Source organism: Anabas testudineus, chromosome 19 (genome assembly GCF_900324465.2).
Source record: "Anabas testudineus chromosome 19, fAnaTes1.2, whole genome shotgun sequence".
Taxonomy (NCBI): Eukaryota; Metazoa; Chordata; class Actinopteri; order Anabantiformes; family Anabantidae; genus Anabas; species Anabas testudineus.
In genome coordinates, this window is record NC_046628.1 from 16,928,241 (window position 1) to 16,945,717 (window position 17,477).

A 17,477-nucleotide genomic window follows, 5' to 3' on the forward strand; every position below is an offset into this window, starting at 1 on the left:
AGAGACAGTCCCTGTGTGTCAGCGTTCAAGAGCAAACTGCATTTTACCATGTATTACAGTGTGCATGTTTAACCACTATTAACACATTTAAAAGTTCACTGTAGAGTTTATGGTGCGAACAAATGAGACCATGACTGAGACGACTGGGGGCCTCCAGTTCAATCTTCACCTTCTCATGTATTAAGACAGACGGTGACCATCATCACCTCTTTACAGCTTTTAATCAGAGCTCACATGTTCATGTGTATGTTTACTCAGCTTGGATGTCTCCTTTTTCATCTGCAGGAGTTCCTAGTAACTTATAATTAATTAGTAATTTAGATTTTACTGTCACTTTAAGTTTAAAGTGTGTTCATGTTCCAATAAACAGACAAAATGTCAAACCAGAGCTGTAGAGGTTTTACTGTATTCTAGATGTTAACTGAAGAATTTTAGTGGGAAAACTTAGCAGCATGTAACCCAAGAAAATCCATCTGACAACAGTTTAACATTTGACGACTGCCCTGAGTCCTGCACATACACTGCCTGGATAAAAAAGTCAACACCTGGATTTAACTAAAATAGGTAAAAGCCTCATCATTACTGCATGGACGATTATTATTTTTCAAGGGTCAAATTATTGGCATGAATCAAGCAAAGAAAACATCTAAGTAACTAAGCTAAAGGTGGTTCAACAAAATATTTAAGTGTGTTTTTTTGTTTGTTTGTTTTTTTGGACGGGCAGTTTATTATAGTTTACAGATTTTATCATCTCTATATCTGATTTTCGTTTAATACTTTAACTTTGTATTTACAGCTGAAGGATTACATGATGCAAGTAGATGCAAGTTTAAATTTGACCATTAATGACCTTTTTTAATTGTGGTCCTACTATTCTTACCCACCTGAAACATCAACATGTTCCTTCACCTCTCACAGTGATGCACAACAAACAAAATGCAGTGTTCAGCTCTGTAGAGGCTGCCAGTCAACTCAGTGGTGGCCTTTTTTGTTCATGTAATTCACTTTATTTATCCAAATATCACTGTAATAATTCAATAATATATAAATAAGACATGCATACATTGATAAAACCAAGTACACCTACAAACTCATCACTGCTGTGTTACAGTAAAATTGTGATCCAAATATATTCACATCAGAACACGGGACGCAAAATAAAACAGGGACCGGGACTGGCAAAAAAAACAAGGGGAACTAAAGACAATGAAAAGGGCGTGAATAGGGGACAAAGACACAAAACACAAACACTCGAGTTGAGATAGGTACCTTTGCTAGCAGCAGGAGGAGGAGCAGGCCAGTGGGTTAATGGCAGCTCAGGGCAGGTAGGATGCAGAGTGAATACTACTGTGCACTGAACACACACACACACACACACACACACACACACACACACACTGAACTGCACATGCAACAAGGCCAGTGGGACGTTATGATGGGGGCCATCGCAGTTCCGCAAATGTCGTAATGAGAAGTGACACCAAATGTGCAAGAAGAGCCGGTTAATGTGTTAAAGCAAGAGGGTGATCACCAGTTTGTTAGCTGTGGGAAACAAATGTTCTTTCTTCTTTTGGGATGTGGTGAACAAGCAAAGAAAAGCGTCTCAGCGAAGTCAGATAAAAACATTTATGATGCTGTAAAGAAATCAAATCCTGCTACTTTAGCTTTTAGATTTTTCTAAAATAAGGATTAGATGTACAAGTTAAAAACAAAGAAAAAAACAAAAAAAACTATTGCACATGCAATTTGGAAAATAAATTAGAAACACAGCCTGAATTCTTTAAAATCATCGAGACTGTAGCTGAATACAAACCAAGGGAAACAACAAAAATGTCCATCTGAATAAATTTATTTAATACTTTACTTGTAGAAATTCACCATACATTTGAGGTCATCAATTTTACACTTGTTGGTGCCCCCAAAGCATGCACATCCAGAAATTCTCTGTACAATATTTAGATTGGTTTCTTTCACAACAAAAACCCTTCAAAATAAAAGCACATCGGTCGATGTAGGTTATTTGGCCACAGGTGATTGGTGTGCTATCTCTGCAGCGATGGCAGTCGTACCTTGGCCTTATTTTAGTGGAGAAAGAAGAAACACTGGCAGCTCGCAGTCGTTTGCACTCGATTTTTGTCTCTAAATTCATCAAAACAGAGATGGAAAAAAAAGGGGAGTTGGCAAAGCTGAGGGGGAAGACGAGTGTTAGGTCAGAGACAAACAGAGAGAAGAGGGAGAGGGAGAAGGAGAAGAGCAGAGAGCCAGAAGACAAATGCAGCAAGGACAACGTTTCTACACTGCAGAAAAGTCCGTTCAGACTCAGGACTCAGATTAAGTCTTAAAATATTTTTATTAGATTAGATTAAGAAGAAACATTTTAAGACTCTTTGACAACGTTTGGCGACTGTGGACATTTTTGCAGAGTAGGAGACATGGGAGAGGTGCACTCTTTAAACATTCACCTCCTCTCTTTGGTAAAGACAGTACTCGGATGTTTTGTCTTAATGCAGAAGAGAAACCAGCCGTTGGCTAGTTAGTGGACACAGAGGTCGACCAGAGGGACGGTGGTTAGTATAGACAGGCACTAACTGGACCGACGTACAGACAAGCAGACCAGCTTCTTTATTAAGCACAAAGAACCAGACAAACATCTTCAAGACAGGATTTTTAATTCTTTTTTTTTTTTTTTTTTTTTTAACTTACTGGAGGTTTGAAATCACGCCTTTAATTGACAACAGTACAAGAAGGCTGAATGAGGTTTCAACATCAATTAACTCTTCACCCCCTTAAGGCCATAGATTTGTACACTGGATAAATGTGGCACAGTTCCACCACTGACAGTGCTGCTGACGCCTCATTTGATCCAGAGGTTCGTCAGGGTTTATGTCAACATCTATTTTAAGTTTAAAGTCACCATTAAAATATAGCATTCACGTTAGTCATTTCACGCACAGTAAGAAGCACCACAACATGTCCGAATGTAGAATAAAGGTTTTTAAAAAGTGAAAATGAGACGTTCGAGTCAAACGGCAGTACCAATTGTCTTTTCTTTCATGCATGAACGGCACAGCTGCTACTCATCTTTAATGACCAAATAATAATCGGCCATTTATTAGTGTAGGTTTAGTCCGTAATCAACTCTCGACTAATACTTTGAGCACTAAACAAAGGCAGAGCTTTGTATGGCTTTTAGGGATGAGGGTTAGTTTAGTGACCCCACTCAGCCTTGGCATGATATTCACACACACCACGATAGATAAGTCCAAGGACCCCAGGCACCGGGGTCTGTGTGTCTGAGCACAGTGTCCCTTCATAAACATGTTGGAGAACAAGTTCCAAGGCTGATACTGAAAGAGTTACAGTACATTTGCTCACAGAAAGTCAGAAATAAAGACTTCACTTTTATAAGGTGCGTTTTTTTTGTATGAACTCATCATCTACACTTCTGTACACGGCACATTTATGTACAGGAAACATTCCCTTCTCATCGTCTCCGCTCCATAAGTTAAAACAGTTACAATAGCTGTTCACTACTTGTGATACATGGCCTCTTATCTCAGAGGAAATAAAAAACCTCACAGCATGAAAAGGTAAAGTTATTGTTAAATACTGAAAGACCCAGTAGAAGTATTGATTGCGATGTCTTTATACATTATGAAAATCCTCTTTGGGATCAACAACTTTAACGTTACACCTCGATATGAAAATCCTTTACATTGTCATTCTGGTGGAGAGCAAAATCTATTTCCTTTTGTGGGGACATATGATCCCCAGTGATATATAAAAAGGAATGTACATGCATGAAAGACAAGCAAAAGATACGTTTCCTCAGAGAAATGTCCATCACATTGATTTTGAATATTCGGACGGCACACAGTCTGTTTTGTTCTGGTTTGGCTTGATGCACAGAGGCTTCACCAGTGGCTCTGTGTGGCTACCGGCCAGTTAGACACCAGAAGGCAGGATAGGGGGAAGATGGGTGAGATCAGAAGGGAAAAATACAGATCCAAGCCTCTTCCTTGCATTGTTCGGCTCGGGGAGAGTTTATTGCCGTAAGCAGGAGGTAGGGAGGCAGGAAAGAGAGGGGGGGTAAGAATGAGGAAAGTGGGTTGGATTCAGGGGCGACGAGGTGCCTGTCCTATTCATCTGGCTGAGTCTGTGCTTGTTTGTCTGTCTGTCCTCACACTGTCGAAATCAATTTGCCCTCTGTGGAACTGTGGACAAAGAGAGGGAGAGGCTTCCAGGTTGGCTGGCTCAGGAGAAATGGCAGCAAACACAACCAGGACACACGGAGAAACCAGGTCTACCCTCAGGAGAAACCAACCCCGCTAATCTAACACTGACTGACAGCATCTTCCTGCTGACGTGTCGCTTTAATAAACTTGAATTGAATGAAGAGGATTTAAAGCAGGGAGACGTCAGAGAGATTGATTGGGTGTAGGGGCGCGTTGTGTTAGTGCTACTGGTTCTGCACGGGGAGGAGCTGGCAGGTTAAAGCATGAGTGTTTTGACAAAAAGACAATTTAAATTAACTTAAGCTTAATACAGAAAACCGAATTAATGAACAGCATGCCTAAATGTGACTTATTATAACTGTTCTTATAAAAAATATATCATACTGTGGGATGAGATTCTGACTGGAGGTGTTGTATAAAACAAGAGCTAACGGAACATGACACAAAAGGAGCATAAAGAAAACATAGAAGAAGAAGTTGGCGTGTCCTGCTAGTTGCGTGTTTGCAGGTCTGGACTTAAGGCTGTGTGTCATTTAATGAACCAATCCCTCAATTCTCCATCTTCAGCTGTTTCAACATGGTTCCAGGTCAGTTCTCTGTACGTTCGCACCCACAAGCTCTTTAAGTTGCATTAACCAAAGTGAAACCACATTGTCAAATTCGTCTACACGCAGTAGACAACTTTACTGATATTCAACTTGAACTGACTGAGTATGAACTGAACTGAACCAGATTTTGGTGTCAATACAAAATAAAAACATACAAAACTGTAATGTTGTGGTTCTTACCTTGTGGGGAAGCGAGGCTCGTACTCTTCAGCTCCTTGCTGTAAGACAAAAACGATTGAGATTCAGTCAAACTAGTTATTTTGAACCTAAAGAAGAAATACTGACACCATCAGGGAGATGTTGCAATGACCACCACAGCCAGTAGATGGCAGAAAAGAAATGTGGAACAAGATACTGCAAGAGCTGTAAAAGGCTCATCCTGCAGCAGCACTGGCTACACATCAAAATCTATCTGTTAAAACGACCTCTTTCAATGAAAGAAAGAGAAATATAAAGACTTACTGAAGTAGTGAGCATCAACTGGGTGAGTTGCAGGTCGAAACATAATTAAATGTCTGCATTCAAACTGCATTTTGTTGAGGGAACTGACTCCTAACTCCCCACAGAAACATAACACATGTCTCATGACCTACAAATTGTCAAATCGGTTCCTACTGAAAGTGTTTGAGACACTCTTGTACCCATCGGCCTGACGACAAAACCCAGTTCTCCTTAAATGTCAGCAGAGATGTTTCCATCTTAAATGCTGTGAGGCTGAAGGAACAGTTTAAGTTGTTACGTGACTGCTGAGCAATTAGGCATCGCCCACATTTAATGTTCCAGGTGAGGCGTAGGAGGAAAGCTGGGCTGAAAGTGAAGGGCTTCGTGTTGCATAAGTCTACTTCTGAGTTTGCCTTCTTAAAAACTGACTCCCCTTCCTCATCTCCACTGGTGCCTTCTCTCTCTCGACTGCTCACTCGTTCATCAACCGATGCCTGTCAGAAGCACTTCCCTTAGAGACACATGCAGCCAGGCGCAGAAGAAGACTTCTCCAGTCTGAGCTGTGCCACACTCGACCCTCCCTGCACAGGAATGTGTGAAGCGAAGTGCAACAGATTTCTGTGTTTATATAAGCTAATGTAGCAGAGCATTCTCTGTGACGTTACAGAACTGTGAGTGCTGCTAAAGTAAGAGACAGCTCGTCAAAGTTAAGCTGTTCCACTACTGTATCTCAGGTCAGCAACACACGGGAAGCCGACTCCAAACTTTCAGACAGACCAGCACAGATCTTTGCTAGGTTTAGGGTGACAGCTCAGCTCATGTGTCATGTGTGAATGTGTGTGGGTAGATGCCAACGTGTGTGTGTGCGTGCATGCGCTTGTTTTGCAGGACCCCCACCTGTGAGAAGCCTGGCACTGCAACGCTGTAGGGGCGTTGTTGTCTGCCATGCAGCGCAGCAGCAGTCTGTGCCGCCATACGGGAGTGGATGCCGTAATCTGGGACGGGGACAGCCATGTCTTCTCTCTCTAGAAGATTGCCTGTGCTGCTGCTTTTCCCGTGATGAAGGCTGGAGACACACAGAAGTGCAGAAAATTTAGGAAACTGTAAACATCGTGTCCCCCGTGGGGCCAATCAGGGACAGACATGTTGGTTTAAGGGTGTTTTTGTGGGAAGATCTGCAGAGAAGGTTCCAGTCACTGGGGTCGTTGCTTATTTTGTTATCGGTTTTCCAATAACAAAGTTTCAAGCTTTCAAAATGAAATAGACCATAATACAAGAAGTAATACTGTAAGTCAACATCAATACCTACTTGTGTACTCGAAGTTGCCTCATGGAGTCACCATCACTGTCAGTGATCACCCTCGTGTAGGAGAAAGGAAACCAGCCACGCCTGGAAGAGGTGACGCCAGATGTGAACAACGCTAAACACAAGTTACTGTTGTATTTCATGTCGGCTTTAAGTGATGACACACGGAAGATGTAGTTGTGGCATCTGCACCAACAAATGAATAAGCTGCACTCACATCCTCGTCTTCTCACTCTCTCCGTAGTGCCAGCCATCGCGGGCCTCAGGAACCAGCAGAGTTATGATGTCACCCTCAGAGAAGCTGAGCAGGGTGCTGTTGTCACCGGCTGCATGGGAGAAGATGGCCTGGACACGAGTTCTCCCGTTTCTCTCCAGCCCTGCAGCCATGGAGCTGGACCGCGGCAGCGTGCGGGTCTCCGCTGGGAGAAGTAACAGCAGGGGAACATGGTGTAAAACATGTCGTGTAGCTACTGTTCGTCCATATGCTTCCGTTATTCACACAAACCAGTTGACAGCATTTGTTTGCACTGGATTATAAACTGCCTATAGAAGTGTAGCACAAACAGCTTGTTGACATTTTCAACCAGTCGTTTCTTTGGTGACATGTCTCTGTCCTACATCTATTTTTACTCACTCTCTCTTTCTTATTTTTAATATTAACTCTCCTTTTATTCCCACTGGCTTTGGCCCGTTTCTTATTAAATCACCACTGTGTCTGATATCCAGGCAGATGCCTCCATTAGCTCTGTGAGTGTTTGCATCTTTGAGATGTAATAATACTTTTCAATAAATGCATTACAGTCTAATTTAATTTCCTCTGATAAAAAGTGGACTAAACGAGTTGACTTCACTGTCTATTACTATTTCATCTACTGTACAGTGGGTTTAAGGGGGGCTTTCTAATTGAGAACAGCTTCCTCATGATGTTGAAAACACATCCAAACAGCTCTTACACCAAAACACTGAAGCTAAAAAAAAAATCATTCTTCTTGGTTATTACACTCAATAAGTGTTGTCACCTGATTCACTGTACTAAGATATTACTCCTATTTGTTGCCAGGACTTATGCTACATTTACTCCAGGGAAAGAGAAGTTAAATTTAGAGCACAGTTGGTCATTAAATCACAGCGTGTGTCCTTACTCAGTGTGGTCTTGCTCTTAGCAGGAGCGGCCTTGCGCACAGGCAGGGTGTTGGAATAGACCTCCCCTCCGTGCCGCTGTGTCTGCGGCGAGGCCTTGCTCTGGGCAACTTTGCCCTCCATCCATTGCTGGTAGTCTTCTCCTCCGTGGGCGCCGGCGGTGCCGTTCATCACCGGCATCCCTCCGTCCACTCCTCCCATCAGCCTCTGCACCGATGATGAAATTTGTATACAGGCTATTAAAGCACAAACTGTTTCTCTCCTTTCACGACCTGAAGCTGTTATGTAACATCCTGCAGCTCATTAATAAAGATGAACAAGATGGAGAGTGGATCTGGGTCAAGAAATGCTGATTAATGAAAAGACTACATCTGAGTGTTGGTTTAAAGATAAACTTCTGGAACGACTGCTGGGAGACTGCAAAGAATTTCAAAGTGTCATTAATGTGGTAACAGCACACGACTGAATCTGCACCAAGCTTTTTAATTAGCTGCGGCAGTTTTCCATGGACAGTACATCTTCATGTCTCCCACCCCCATAACCATGCCTGCAGAAGGGGGGGTGGTGTGAAAGAGCCCAAGGACATGAGGACTTTCAGTCACTTCTGCACAACAAAGCTAATTAGCATCACTTGCAAATTATGTTATTTGCTTTCAGTAGAATTTTCTGAGGATTCAGCAGCTGCATCTAGAGGCAACACCCGCTGGTACACTCCAGGTCCCTATTAAGAGTGTGATTAGACAACACTCTGCAAGTATGCCGCTCTCTTAGTGTGAATGAAGACATTTGACTAAAATGGGTACATTCGCTAATTGAGGACACTTCTCAAGAGCTATTCGGAAGATTAACACTGAGTTTCAGAGTCGAAGCCCACAATCAGGTTCAGGTTCATGTTGTATAGACGAAGGAAGGAGGTGAGGTCCTTAAATAAATAAATAACATCAGTCATTACAGTAGAGAAACAAACCTGCTGTCCCAAAGCCCCGCTGGCCCTGAGAGCTGCCAGTTCTGGAGGCACTGGCAGGGGTTTAGCACCAGGGAGGGGCTCAGAGATGGGCATGCCTGGATGATGAGCACCGGGAGCTATGGTGCCCGCTGCACTGCTCATCTGCTGAGCCAGAAACATGGCACGATCTGGCAGTTTGTTGGGCTCGGCACATGCCTGCTGCCACACCGGGACCTTCTGGGATAAAAGCTCCTTCCCCTGGAGGAAATAAGGAAGCAAGGGGTTAGGAACACATACCAGACTGGGCTTGTGTGACACGGCTTTACCCACGTGAACTTTCACTAGTTCATTAGTGGTGCATAAAAGTAAAACACCGACACTGAAAAAGTTGATTGAGTCCAGAGGTAATGCTGCTTTACTAATGTTAGAAGGATTTTCCCTCACATCAACATGGCATCACATTATTTACATAAGCAGGAGTATGCAGCAGATGACAGGTGCGATAGAGAGCAGGAGATGAATTCTCTTTATGAATGTGCTGATTTGAGAAACTCTCAGCTGGTGCTTGAAGAGCTGAGTTACTCTCCCTCCATGCATTATACAGTAGGGCAGTTACATAAAGACACTGCTCATTTGCATGAATCATCTGCGAATAAATTGAGAGTTCTGCATCTATGAATGTTGGAAAGATAGATCAGTTTTAACTCCACCAGGCTGGTGTGGAGGATAAACAGTGTGATCCCAAGGTTGTCTAGCCCTGCTGAGTGTGTGTATGTGGGCCGGGGAGTCAGGTGTCAAGGCGTGGGAGGGATGATCAAATAAACAAATGCATATAAAGGTGCAGCAAAAGCACATTCATAACAACGAGAGTGGGTTGTTGCAGAGATATATGGAGTTTCTGTGACAATTCTTGTTTCTTGTGGCCATGAATGTTCAGGGCTAGATAATAGCAGTAGTCCCCAATAAACAGAAGCAATTCCTTCCTTCATGTTCATATCAGCATTCATAGAATCCAAATAAATAGAATTTCACCCATGTATTCCTGTGTGTGCCTGCACTAGTGTCTCCCTCAGTGTTTCTTCCTGCTGGTTTGATGTGATGACTCACTGTGGCCTCTGGTTTTCAATAAAATGACCCAGTAAAACATGATCAAACAGTGAAAAATGGCCAAGAACAAAATAGATCATTTAGTTTAACACTTTCAGACAAACAACGCATGCTGACATCTGAGAGGCTGGAGCCAGAGAAAGTTTGGTATCGATGACGGACAATTGTAAAATCTGCCAATTTATTTTCTGTGGATTGACTAATGCACTAATGGGTTTCAGTGTTAGCAGTACAGGAAGTGCGGTGTACTACCACCAGCATCACAGCAGGTTCAGCGTTGATGCATGGAATTACTCACCGAGCATTGTGATTAACAGTCAGCTTAACTTATTGGTATTTAACAAACATGAAAACCAGCCGGGAAACAACCTGCAACGCCGAACTAATAACGTAGCAACATGTTTTTCTATTAAATCGACCAGTGATTACTTTGCTTAATCTGTTTACCACTTTATTTCCTGATTGTTTGTTTGTGCACTGGGGTCTTCTGGACATCTTGGGGGTTCAGAGTCTTGTGCAGGGACAGTTCAACGTATGACTAAAGGAGTCTGGTCAATGGACGACCACTCCACCGACCTCTCCACTGCCCAATAATTCCATCATTATAGCAGCTGTTCCACAATTTGTCTTGATCAACTCACTGATTAACTGTTGCAGCTCTGACTTCCGACTAATTCAGTCTTGCTGCTGATGCATCATCACATCAGCAGTTTGTGTTCTGCGCTTCCTCCCTCTGTCTATCAGTCACTCATTCAGACACTTTCACACCCACACACACACCGAGTCTGAACCAAGTGTTCTTGCAGAAGTAGGTCATTCTCTCCCCTGCTGCCTCCCCCCTCTTCACTCCTCCTCCTCACCCACTCACCCTCCATCCTCTCTCACTTCACATTTCCCCAGTGTGAGAGGTGGGAGAGACATGTTGTTCCTATCAACTTTAATCCATTTGTTGGATATTACAAAACTACTGACTGCTGCATGTCAAGCAAAGAGAAACACTGGGGGTTGGTGAAGTTTGTTAATAGAAACAGATTCTTACTTCTGCTGATTGTATCACTCCAGAAAGCACAGAAGTGGTGCTCGTTTGTGAAGATTATCTAACTTATTTTCTGCAATAATCCAATGGAAATAAATCCCACTGGACTTGTTGAGGGAACCATTTCAGATATTATCCTTCCATGACACCAGCTGACACTAAAGGTTAGTGCTTCCTTCTCACCTTGCCATGATAGGCAGTGCTGGTCTTGGCCACGGCACACTGACGGTCCACCAGGAAGCAGTACCTCCTCCTCTCCTCAGACAGAGCGTTCTTGTAGCCCTCAGCGATGTAGCTGTCCAGCTCACTTTGCTTATTGCTGATAGCTTCCACATACTGGAGGGAAATAAGGGAAAAGGACGGCATGAGAAAACATGTCCTCATTACGACGCTACTTCAGTGTCTGGATGATGATTATTGAAAGTTTCAGAGTCAGATGCCACAAATTGAAGTTTTCTCTGTTCATTAAAAAACTAAATGATGCTAAAGTAACTTGAACTGAGGATAAACAAGTTTAGTTTGTGTCTCTCAAGGCCTCAATGACAAAACATTCAATAGCAACATCCCCTCTGAGAAATGATGTCCTGAGTTACTACTCTGTATAATGTGGAGATCTTTGAGCACCGCAAATAAAATTACATGGTGTAAAGTGGGTGAATCACCTGTTTAACATTTGAGGCTCTGAATCATTTCAGCAGATAATGAGCAACATTTTGATGGATTTTCATGAATGACATACTCAACACATCAACCATCATGACAAATACAAAACACAAGGTAGACAAATAGTGCTTTGATGTATAACATGGAAAAAATCACAATTGCAGAAAATATCTGTAAATGTCACAGCACATCAGAGCTGAAAACCCATGAATTAGAGGGAGAGAAGTCCTGCCATCAGCCCATCAGACCGTCTGATCCTATATGTGTCTATTATGTGATAATGGTGACAAAGTGCCTGCTTCTCAGGCTCGTTCTCCTTTCAGCTGTGTCTGGCTTTTAAACCCATTTACCTTCGCTTTCTTCACTGTCTCAGCCCACTGAGGACATCTGCTCTCCAACAAACAAAGTGCAACCACTTGTCCACATCTAGCAGCAGCGATAGCGGCTTTATCCCCAGGTTCAGTTACTGTACTGAAAGCATTTCAAGTTGAATAATGCAAAGCGGCCTTCTATAAGTGCCAGACAGCGCTGGGCTCCAGTGTAAGGTGTTAACAATCACGAATGGGTCGTTTGCAGAGAAAGTGAGCAGCCCACGCTCGGTCAGACGGGACCGGCTGCTCGAACCAACAGCAGCTCTGAAGAAAAACATACTGGAGGTGATGTGCTGTAACCACCATCACACATTAAGCATCACAAGACATGCAAATTAAGTAATTAAGCTAATTCATGCATTCATTAGTAAATATGTCTGTGTCAACAACATACATATCTCTAAAATAAATAAATAATAATACGTCTACTGTGAGTCACATATTTCCTCAAACACAAATGGAAAACGCATACAGAGGTTTGCAAATGCAGTGTTCAAGCTTTTAACAGCACAATTAAAAACAGAAATGGTAACGACTAAGATTTTGCAGTTATGGTGCATGAATTTAAAGAGACGTCATTCAATGTGAGAAAAATGTAAATGCTGAAAGAGCTGCATTTTTTTAAGCCTTTCTGTGAACAGATGCTGACACGATTTAAATTCAGGGCAAAGTTTGAGCCTTTAATGTAAATTCAGCATCTCTGAAGTAGATTCAACAAAAACACTCTGCAACAAGATTCAATCTAAAGCACAGTCAAGGTTGGATGTTCAGCTTTCCGTAGGGGCCTTGACAGAAAGAAATAACCCTTCAATTGTTAAGAATTAGAGATTTACAGTGTGGTTTTTCATCCACATCAACACAGAGTTTATCTGGGTTAACTGGTAAATTGAATAACTCACATCTGCTGGATCAGCAAGATAACTAAAGGGTTTGATTGTCAAAAAGGGAATTATCAACTCGACCTTTACCTTCCTTCATTTTCCACTATACACTAAAAAAGTTTCACTTTGGTGAAACCAAAAAAGCGTGTTTGTGTCTGTGTTCAGTCATTTAGGCCTAGACAAAAGACTTTCCCTAAACTTTAGTTCCTCTCACAGCCTCCCTGCTCCACCTCCCCCTCAGTCTGCCAGTCTCTATTACACTCTCTCTGTCCACAGCCTCTGCAGGCTAAGTGAGATGTTCAGTGGTTTTCAGGGGGACGACATCCTTCCAGTGATCGACCGTCTCTGTGTTAGTCGCATCTCGGTAATGAGCCTAATAGCCAAGGATTGACAGCGAAGATGAGACAATGCTTGCAGACACCCTGCAATTAATCTCATCCTTTCACCCTTCTGTACAAGCTGATTACAGGGAGAAGAGGTGAGAGAAAAATATAGAACCTCATTAGTGTCGAATACAGTGTCGAGCTGAGCCATGAATTGTCTTGACTTTCAAATAATGAAGAATTATTTTACTGTGACACATCGTTCAGTCTGGAAAAATGTAGACAACTTGAAAATTAAAACCAGAAGAATAAATTAGAGAATTTTTGCAGCTGAAGCATTGATCTGATGACTTTATATGCTGCAGTGAACAATACACGGCTGCCTACTAATAATACCCTCGAAGTTTGTAGGGGGGGAGGTTGGGGTGGCACGTAACCAGCCCAACGTGGAGAATGTGACTGGATTTTTAGGCAACAATTCGACATTTCACCAACCTTAACCATGTTCATTTGGTGCCTAATCCCAACCAAATCAACTTGTTTGCAGTGCTGCTGTTCTGCATTTCTGACTGCACAAGGCCACAGTCGCCATTTTGGTGCTGGAGACTTAAAATGATGCAGTGCACTCACAACACTCACTTTCAGATTTTATCCAAATTCAACCACCTTCTTTAGCCGTTACTTGAGCATACGTTGACATTTTTAGTCTAAAATGAGCTTTTAATAAAAAAAGCTTGGATACAAATACAGATTATAGAACTGAACTGTTTTGTATTTAAAGATGTGTGTAAAGAAAGTTTTATTCATTTCCCCCCAGTCTCTTATTGTTATCACTATACTTAAATTAGCTTCCTGAACTATTCTTTTGCATGTTTCTGAAGAGTAAAGACCAAATGACAAAGCTTTGCTTTTAGTCTCGACCCAGGAGTTTGGCGATACACCACTGTGCCACTTGATGGAGCCATCGTGTCACCCGTCAGATCTTCCAAATTTGGCTTCTGTCCTTGGTTCTTGTTTGACTTTTACACATTTCAGTAGAATCATCAAGTCAGGATGTAACTGGAGAAGTTGTTAAAGGAAATCCTCTGCCTGAATATGGTCATTCAGCAGGAAAACGGCCATTTCTAGCAACAGAACAAGGTCCTTTCGTGTGGGCGCACAATAGCTCAACATGCACCGATCACCCACAGACAAATATTCAATGGTGTAAGCCAAAGTGGCAGGAGCAGAGGAAGGCGAAGGCCATTAATGAATCATTCAAACTGCGGAGGTGGAGAAGCTTTCATGTAGCCCACAGCGAGCGACAGCGTTGATCAGATTCAGACCAGCATGCTGGGGTCGGGATGAGGGACCCGTCGATCATCAGAGAGTTGACCAACAGCGACAAACTGAATTCACCCTGTGTAGATGAGCATAGTTTACAAATACAGAGTGTGCAAAATGAAGAGTCACATGGAGCAAGTCAACACGTGATTGACCCTGGAGTTCATGTACTGCGTTTGTTGACTGTACCCGTCTGTTAAATTCTTTCCTGCAGCATCATGTGAGCTCTGACAAGGAAGCAAAACGCCACACAGGGTACAAGAAGAAGACAGAAGCTGTCAAACCCGTCTTCTTTTGGCACAAGCATCAAGTCTTTGTAAAGTGTAAAAGGTTCATTCAGTATCTGTTCCCAGGCTGCAAGGAAAAACAGCAGAGGTCAAAGCAAGACTAAGAGCAGGTGAACTTTTATCAGGTGAAACTAACTCACTGTTCTTGATAAGTTTCCTCCAACTCAGACACTAAATCATGATGTAATGATCCCTCAGCAAACACTTACATTTGACAGGCTGAAAACAGCCTCTTATTTTATTATTTGTCTTGTGTGAAGCAATGAATTGACCATTAAAAGCACTAAATCTATAGTAGTAATAGTAGTAGTAGCAAAATAGGTCAAACTCCCTCTCTTGCAGGAGGTGTCCCGGACAGTTAGAGACGATAAAGAAGTCAAAGGTGACATGAACGTCAAAGAAGAAAAACAAGAAGACATAAGACGTTGAAGGCAAAGGAAGATTCTGCAGTAAACCGGATGGATACCCAGTGGAGGGAGGCTTGATGTGGTAAATGGGTTGTTTACTTAGCTTTGATAAAAGGCCTCACAGCAGTGTTCTGGACTACCTGGAGTTTTGATGTGTCGACTAAGACAATAAGAATGTGAGTTACAAATTTCATGATTTGGGGCTGCCATGCTGGAGTGTTTGCATTAAGGGGAATCTTAATTCCCAGGTTTATCAAGGTTTTTCTCCAGATTCCAGACGACGTCCTCAGAAGCAGTTCTGTGAGGAACAATGGTCCAAAGTCCTGAATGCTGGGCCGGTCTGATCCGAGCTACAAGAAGAACTTGCTTGAGGTTACTGTTGCCAATAACTGGTTATTAAAACTGAAGATCACATTTCAAGGCCAATTTATGCAGTAAATTGCAAACAGTGCCGTTCATCTGTCTTGTAACTGTAGTTAGTGGATCTAATCGGGAGGAAATGGAACCACTGGAGGAGCCAGAACTGATAATGACGACTTCTGTTTGATATGAATTTCACTTCCGAAGATTTTGAGAAGCCAATTTTGCACAGAGTGTAACTGTGATTGAATCTAAGGATGAGCGAGGTTCATAAAGCACTGTAAGCTAAGAGCTGCACAACAGTTTTATACCAGACCTCAGAAAAACCTTTCTCAGGTTCTTTTGCATTATTTACGTAGCTTCAATGCTTCAGGCCTTCAGTTCGCAGTGTACACATGTTGCGAGTGCTCTCAGATATGGAGCCGTAATTAAGTTCCATCTGGCCTTTCATGCCGCTGCCAATCAGCCACTCTTTTGCTTAGAGCTGCCTCTTCCCACTAAATATAAAATTAGGCCAAAAGCCGCTCCTGGTTTCTGCTGACGGCCGACACGATCAGCATTTAGGGAGCGTCTGTGAGGAAGAGAGTGTGTGCAGTATACATCGATAGGTTTCACTTCAAACATGGTCTGAAACATAAAATACAACAGTGTGTGTGGTGGAAACCCTGGAACGGATCAGTAATTATACTTGAAAAAGTATTCTACATACTTTTAAAGCGGTTTTCCACCAACTTCAGGTATATTAAACCCTGGTGACCTATGCAAATTCTTTTTTATGTGCACTTGGTGGTGAAAGAGGTGAAAGAATACCTGCACTGCTCAAATTCATTTAGACTTTTTTTTACTTTCCACAGCTCAGTACCAGACACTGAGTAATGGCTGCGTCTCACGGAGATGAAGGAAAACAGAAACTGCCAAAAGGCTGAAAGTAATAACAGACAATTGTGTTAACTGGCTCTGAAGCTCCCAGTCAGCTGTAGGGAAAAGCGGATGCCAGGATGAAATTGACTCTGGTGTCTCCAGCCTGATGCCAATTTTTACACATTTCTGAATCATCTCAGCGGCAGCGAGGGGCCGACGTGGACGGAAAGTTTAGATTGGATTGAAAGTGAACCAGGCACAGCTTTGATTGTCAAGGTCATTGTGGATGAACCTGGGGAGGCTGCCAGTGACTTCTGTTGTTGTGGTTGATAAACGCAGTGACACAGGAAAAATCTTTGCTGAGAAACAAACTGAATATTTTTTATAATGGCAGAAAAAAAAAGGCTCCAAAGATTTCATATTTCAGAAACTGCGTCAAATAACCAAAGTTTGAAAGACTGGAGAGAATTTCTATGAGTCTAAAGTGTTTGGATGAGTGAGTGCTGCCTTGATTTTCACCTTTTGACCTCTGAGTGGACAAAGTTGTTGATTTTCTTTCAATCAGTGATACTGAGGAACAACCTGGGACTATGATTCTCAACACCTTCATAAAAACCACATAAACTGAATGAGAACCGAGGCCCTATGAGTCAGAAATGTTTGACGCAGCCATCTTTGTGTTTACACTTAAAATATGAGAATACAAATAAGACGGTGACATCATCCGTCACGGGTAAGCTCAGTACAATCTGATTCAAGTAATTCAGCGCAGCTCATTTCTGACCTCCAGCTAACTCCTGTCACGTTTTGTTCTCCTTTACTCCTCGTCTCTCTCTCCTTTGTCGCCATTGTTTCCTTTGAGACGCTCACACAGCTCTCATTCGATGACGTGCTACCACTTCCTCTGATCTCATCTCATTAAATGTGTCAGAAACCATTAAAGTAGGAACGAGTAGGATGGTGGAAAGTGTTTAAGTGTCATTCACGTGTTTCACTCGATGCAGGAAATTCTCCCGTTTTCTCTTTTCTTTTTGTGATAATTTATTGTTTTGTGCTTCCAATGTCTCCAAGAGGATGTGAGTCAGTGTTAGTATCAGTGTCCCCATGTTATCACCCATGGAGAAACACCTCGAAAAGTGTTCTGAGGCCTGAAGGTTTCCTTTCTAAAAGAGAAGGTGGAAC

At 42.4% G+C, this 17,477-nt stretch overlaps 1 protein-coding gene across 4 annotated transcripts in view; it reads right to left on the bottom strand.

Annotated features, from left to right (window-relative positions):
- Nucleotides 1–17,477, bottom strand: part of baiap2b (BAR/IMD domain containing adaptor protein 2b) — a 56,096-nt gene that overhangs the window by 2,007 nt on the left and 36,612 nt on the right. For 3 of the 4 annotated variants that reach the window (XM_026351956.1, XM_026351955.1, XM_026351953.1), the window contains 8 exons: nt 11,003–11,155; nt 8,698–8,934; nt 7,733–7,937; nt 6,808–7,009; nt 6,594–6,674; nt 6,182–6,350; nt 5,024–5,061; nt 4–4,214 (listed from right to left, as the gene is read on the bottom strand). In XM_026351956.1, the coding sequence (XP_026207741.1) occupies nt 4,181–4,214; nt 5,024–5,061; nt 6,182–6,350; nt 6,594–6,674; nt 6,808–7,009; nt 7,733–7,937; nt 8,698–8,934; nt 11,003–11,155 (1,119 nt within the window). In that variant the 3' untranslated portion in view covers nt 4–4,180. Of the gene's footprint in view, nt 1–3; nt 4,215–5,023; nt 5,062–6,181; nt 6,351–6,593; nt 6,675–6,807; nt 7,010–7,732; nt 7,938–8,697; nt 8,935–11,002; nt 11,156–17,477 lie in introns of those variants that run through there. The other variant, XM_026351954.1, reaches the window with a different exon arrangement.